This window comes from Tupaia chinensis, unplaced genomic scaffold, assembly GCF_000334495.1.
Source record: "Tupaia chinensis unplaced genomic scaffold, TupChi_1.0 Scaffold141530_1, whole genome shotgun sequence".
NCBI classification, from domain to species: Eukaryota; Metazoa; Chordata; class Mammalia; order Scandentia; family Tupaiidae; genus Tupaia; species Tupaia belangeri.
Genome location: NW_006201391.1, coordinates 1,045,057 through 1,051,605, shown reverse-complemented (window position 1 = coordinate 1,051,605; position 6,549 = coordinate 1,045,057). Strand labels below are relative to the sequence as shown.

The following is a 6,549-nucleotide window of genomic DNA, read 5'->3' as shown; positions in this document are numbered from 1 at the left end:
TCTTTCCCTGAGCCCATGGGAAGGCATTGTTTGAAGGAATAAAAATTAAACCTAAGCAAAGAAGATTCATAGCTTAACTATACCTTTATGAGATATTAAACAAAGGTTAAGGGCATTAAGAACTCATTCTTTTTTTTTTTTTTTCTTCTTTTCTTTGAGAGGTTTTTCGCTATAGGGCACGTGCGCTCGCCAGACAGACAGAGAGAGACAGAGACAGAAAGCGAGAAGTCACCCCCCAGGGGGGATGGTCACGCCGCAATCCCTTCTCCTCCATTCTCCTCTCGGGATCTTGGGCACGCACGCACACGCGCCCGGTGTGAGTTTTAAGCCACCGGGTCCAGGACGTGAACCGCGGTCAACTACGTGGGAGTCCAGCGATATAGCCATTACGCTAACTGCTGGTTCCAGAACTCATTCTTTAACTCAGAGACATAAGAAAGTGAAAGGAAGGATCAGATTTAACTTAGGACCCATTTCTAAAATGACAACTAATTTTACTCTCTCAATACAATACAATACAATCAATACTTGGGCAAAACCCTACAACAGGGAAGTATAGCTGATAGCCAGTTTTGAGTAAGACCTCCTCCCCAAGGACGACCCACTGTTTTAAGTTTCTGTCTATAGATTGTGTAGACATATGCCAGTGTATGTTTTATTTTATGCAAGTCAGATGCTGAGTTCGATGTTCTCACGGAATGATCTATCTTAGATTACCCATATCAGTGCCTCCTTCTGTTTAATGACTGTACAGTATCGTGCCAGAGGTATCCCAGTGGGCCATTCTACATATGGGTCATTATTCAGAATTTCCTGCTATTCTATAATAGATCTGTGGAGTAAATACTATGACTAGAAACGTTGAAACATTCCCTTTCAAACTGTGATACCCATTACTAAAATGATCTCCACAGAACCAGTGCCAGGTCACCAGTGGCTAGGAAACTTCTGAATTTACAAACAACAGGTGAGAGATATTATTACTTGTAGTTTTACTTTTCACTTTTGTTATCATTAAGAAAGTTGAGATCTTCATGTTTAAGTTCCCTTTTCTGTATCTTTTAATTATTTTTGATCTGTGCTAAATTTTAGGAACTTTTACATGAACAAAAGCAAAATATTTACTATCTGGCTCTTTAAAGAAAGAAGTTTGATGATCCTGGGCTAGAAAACTGGGGGAGGGGGAGAATTCCACTTATGTTTTCTTATAAAACTACTTTACAGGGACCAGCAGTTGGGGTTATGGCTATGTCGCTGGACTCCCATGTAGTCGACCATGGTTCGAGTCCAGGACCCAGTGGCTCAAACTCATGCTGGGCGCATGTGCATGCGTGCATGCCCTAGATCCTGAGAGAATGGAGGAGAAGGGATTGCGGCATGGCCATCCCTGCTGGAGGGCGATTTCTCACTTTCTGTCTCTCTGGTAAGCGCATGGGCCTTATAGCAAAAGCCTCTCAAAAAAAAACAAAACAAAAACAAAAACAGAAACACTACTTTATAACAGCATTTTTAATCTTTGATCTATTTGTTTCAAATCATTTACTGAAGTATCCCATCCTTTTCTCCCTGATTTTGAAAGGCCGTTTTTTTTTTTTTCCCTTTTGTCTCCTCCATTCCTTTTGTTTTTGTAGTAAACTTCTCATTTTATTTTTTGTCACATGCATGTTAGCTTTTGATAATCTACATTCCTCTTACTTTGTCCATTTCTGGACTTTCTAGTCTGTTCCATTGATTTGCAAGTAACAATTTTAAGAGAGCCAATTCAGAATTTAACTACTTGGAAAATAGAAATAATGAAACAATGTGTAAGCCAAGTAACTAAAATAATGTACTTATATGATACTAGTGTATGACTGGCTTATTCAGCTTCCCTTTCTTTTTTCTTTTTTGAGAGATTTTTGCTTTCAGGGCGTGTGTGCTCACTGGACAGATACAGAGAGACAGAAAGTGAGAAATCATTCCCCAGAGGGGATGGCCACACTGCTATCCCTTCTTCTCTGTTCTCCTCCTGGGATCTTGGGCACACACCCAAGTGCCCAGTGTGAGATTGAAGCCACTGGGTTCAAGATTCGAATTGTGGTCAGCCATGTGGAAGCCCAGCAACCTAACTGCTACACCATCTGCTGGTCCCAATCAGACTTATTTCTTTCTATATACATCCAGGGCTGGGACCACCAATTGGTGTAATGGCTATGTCACTGGACTCCCATGTAGTCTACTGTGGTTTGAGTCCTAGACCCGGTGGCTTTAACTACTCCAGGTGCGTGCCCAAGATCCCAAGAGGAGAATGGAGGAGAAGGGATTGTGGCGTGGCCATCCCCACTGGGGGGTGATTTCTCACTTTCTGTCTCTCTGTCTTTCAAGCGCATGTACCCTATAGCAAACAGCTCTCCAAAACCAAACCAAAACAAACAGAAAAACCCAACAACATTCAGTGTCAGAAAAGCCAAGGGATTACATTTTATAAATATGTTTGAATTTCTTCATTCCTCTTAGCAAAGATCTGGCCTAATTAATAGTGAGAGCATCATGCTAAGAACTATCACCACCTTTCCCATAATGACATAAAAGATTTTTTAATCTGCTGCTATTTCATGTGTTAGATACTACTATCAATGTTCGTTGATTATGAAACATATGAAAATGTTCCTTGCAACAGTCTCCAATACACCAACAGTCTCAAGAATGTCTCTTTGAAAACAGTCACATCTCGGGAACCAGCAGTTAGCGTAATGGCTATGTCGCTGGACTCCCACGTAGTCGACCGTGGTTCACGTCCCGGACCCGGTGGCTTAAAACTCACGCCGGGCGTGTGTGCATGCGTGCCCAAGATCCCGAGAGGAGAATGGAGGAGAAGGGATTGCAGCGTGACCATCCCCCCTGGGGGGTGATTTCTCGCTTTCTGTCTCTCTGTCTCTCTCTGGCGAGCGCACGCGCCCTACAGTGAAAATCTCTCCAAAAAAAAAAAAAAAAACAGTCACATCTCTAATACATTAAAGGGTGGACTGGAAATAGAAACAGAAGAAGGCTGTTTCTCACCATCCTTCTGAGGCTGTGCTCCTGCTTCTGTAACTGCTGCTGGAGACACCGTGGACACAGGCTGCAAAACACACACACAGATACCATAAGACCTTTAGCTTCAGTCATTCTTAAGTTTTGCCCTGTTGCTTTCCCATGTTATAAAAAGGTAGAAAGATACTATATGTACAAAACCCACTTGTGCACAAGGAAATGTTCTTTACTTTTTATAGTGGAAACTAAATACTGTAAACATGGGAGCTTTTTATTTTGTTTATTGGAATCTTTCATTAATCTGTCTTATCTCTGTTGGCTGGCTGAAGGAGGGACTCTGAGGAGCTGAAAGGTATTAACAAGGGGTCAGGTTACAGTATGTGTTCAGGGATGTAATCCATCACAATGATGGGATTTTCTCAAGACTGTCAAACTTACACCAAGGGCTGATGCCACAGCGACAGTCTCTGGACTAAGTGTTCTTCTTAACTGAGCATCAAGATCTTCTAGAGGTTGCTGGGGCTGAACAAAACAATTACAGTCAATGCGGTTTTCTGGTACCTTTAAAGTCATAATATAAAGCCCATTTACATAGGATATATTATTTTATACTTTAGATTGGTGCAATATAGCATTTGTCTTCAGTGAAAACAAATTCAACATGCTAAATTTAGTATACTGATGATTTTAAGATTGTGTCTTAAGATTGTATTAGTCTCTAGACCTAGACTAATCCAGCCACAGTTATGTTTTTGCAGTTTCAAACTGTTCTTTCATACCTCCTATGTTTGATGTTACATGAGGTAACAGAAATATATAATAGATCCTGGACCTAGCCTAGGTGACCCAGGTGGGAAGACACAGCCATGTGCTGGCTGGGCCACACGAGAGGCCTGGGTTTGTTCCTGACACACCCTAAGCAGGCTGGACACGGTGGAACACCTGCCTGTGGTCCTAGCTAACTGGAGGTAGGGGAGCAAGAACCAAGAACTGCAGTGCAGGGAGAGCCTGGTGAGGATAAAAGTCTCTGTCCTTTCCCCCATTTCCAAGTTACTAGGAAAGCAAAGCAAAGAAAATGCCCAGCCATTGGGCTGCATGTGAGGAGGACTGCTGCACAGTGGCAGGGTCACCTGAAAGGCCCGGGTCTGGTTCCCAGCCACCTGGCAAGCTGGCACAAGAGCCATGCCTGTGGTCCTATTACGGGGGGGCTGGGGCATGTCGAGACCCTGGTCAGGTTTAGTCCTCTCTTCAGTCCCTGCCTCTCCTCATCCTGCGCACTCTGTCTCTCACTAGGAGAACACACACACACACGTGCATATGGAAAAGTGTAAGCTCTATTGACAGATTAAATGTATGACATGTTGTCCACTTTCTTTCTCAACTATCTACTCCATTATGGAAACTTGTCCCTATGAACAGATGGCATTAACAGGTCAGCCATAGTGGCACAGCAGTGACGTGACAATCTGTGAGAAGGTCCCAGGGCTGTACCCGGATGTTTCCTTGTGCGTGCTAGGGATGTATGTGCCTGTGACCCTGACTGACTTAGGATCTTGTTGAGGGGTGACTCTCCCTCTCTCTAGTCCCTTTCATGGACTAGATAAATAAACTTAAAAAAAAGAAAAATAGGAACCAGGAGATGGCATAATAGTTACGTTGCTGGACTCCCAGTTGATTGTAGCTCGAGTCCCGACCTGGAGGCTTAAACTCACACAGGGCACATATACATGCATGCCCAAAATCCCAAGAGGAGAAAGGAAGAGAAGGGACTGCGGTGTGGCTATCCCTCCTTGGGGGTGTGTGTGATTTCTCACATTCTGTCTGTCTCACAGGTGAGCGCACATGCCCTATAGCAAAAATCTCTCCAAAAAAGAAAAAATAAAGAAGCCAGCATTAACTTACTCTATCACTATCAAGAGACACTGTTTTCTCTCCAGGTCTTATGGAGTATTCTTCTCCCCTTCCATCCTGTTAACTACACCTGGCTACCACGTAGCCCAAGGCCACAGCTCTTATCCTTGTCCCGGCTCCACACAGTTCTCTCCCCACGTAAGCAGGCACTATCCACTTCCTGCACCCCTCCATGCCATCTGTTGTTTCTTACCATACTTTGGACTCTCTGAACACATTTTTAATGAGAAAATAGGCTTAAAACTAAACTCCTAATGTACAGACATTCACAATGTACCTTTTCAAAATCTGGTGGCTGAGGGCATGGTTTCTCCATTGAAGTTACTACTTTATGTGGCAAATGCCTTACATTATACTCTACCGTACATCGGGCTCAGAGAAAGAAGGCTATGTTCAGACGAGGCTTTGAAAGTAAGCATGCTTTTTCTAAGTTTCTAGTTGGCCCATGTCTGAATCTTTCATGGTTACAGTGGAATCTCTAAGTACTTTCCTTACGGGAATGTTGGTGCTGGGGTGGAATAGGAAAGGGAAAGAACAACTTAAACATGAGAGCTCTGGTCATCACTGCACTCACAGGAGCAGAGATGAGTCTATGACGGACACGGTAAGTCCACGATGCTGGGCTCCGTTCCTTTGCAAGGACTCTCATGTCAGCATCGCGCTGGGCCATATGGGCGGTGCGCTGAGATACAGCACAGGCCTGGCTGCAGCAGGGCTGTGGCACTGCAATGCCCCGCAGCGCTGGAAGCTTTATGGATCATGCTCCAAGACACCGCTGAGTACATCTGTCTCTCTCGCTCACGAAAGAAACTTAAAAACCAAACAAGATGCAGTACCTACTTCCCATGAAAACCCCTCTATACCTACCTACATGACCATTACTTCATTAGGTGCTCAATGAAATGAATGATAAACTTTTACAAAGAAATGGTCTGGCCAAAGTCATGGGAAAACACTCCCAGTTATCAGTACGGTTCTCGCGGTGAATCAGAAATATGTACACTGCTTACTTCTACAATGGCTATGAACCTAAGTTCAAAAATTCAAGATGTAATCTCAACTCTAAAAGTGTTAATGATGCAAAAAGCTGTATTTGGCAAATTATCAACTTTGACCATTTATTCCTTCAGAAGATATGAAAAATATTAATAAGAAATGTTTTCCAGATTAAGTTGAAGTAACATTATAAAAACATTAGGACTGGCTCCATGGCTTATTGGCTATAGTAGCCAGACCAAACTTGGCCAAGCTCATGATGTGAGCACTAAACACGGTGGCTTGAGAAACACTCTGGACTCGTTTGTGTTTGTCTCCAAAGTCCTGACAGGGTGGACATGAGGAGAAAGAATTGCAGTTTGACTGTTTTTTACAGTGGGGGTGGCAGTGAGGTTACCTTCCCCCCCTCTTACCCACATACTCTCTGTATTTGTGCCTTGTGGCCAAAATAAATAAACAAACAAACAAACAAAAAACAAAACCCCCAGAACTTAGAAGTTTCTTACTTTAAGTACGGCCTGGATCATGAGCTATGTTATTCTTTTTTTTTTTTTAAGGAATTATTTAATTTTATTTATCATCATTTTTTAAAAAATTTGCTACAGGGCATGTAAAATCATGAGGAAGGGA

At 43.0% G+C, this 6,549-nt stretch overlaps 1 protein-coding gene across 1 annotated transcript in view; it reads right to left on the bottom strand.

Annotated features, from left to right (window-relative positions):
* The window catches only part of WNK1 (WNK lysine deficient protein kinase 1), a 181,534-nt gene that overhangs the window by 16,807 nt on the left and 158,178 nt on the right, over positions 1 to 6,549 (bottom strand). Inside the window, 2 exon segments of the mRNA XM_027766228.1 lie at positions 3,040 to 3,100; positions 3,451 to 3,534. Of these exon segments, the coding sequence (XP_027622029.1) occupies positions 3,040 to 3,100; positions 3,451 to 3,534 (145 nt within the window).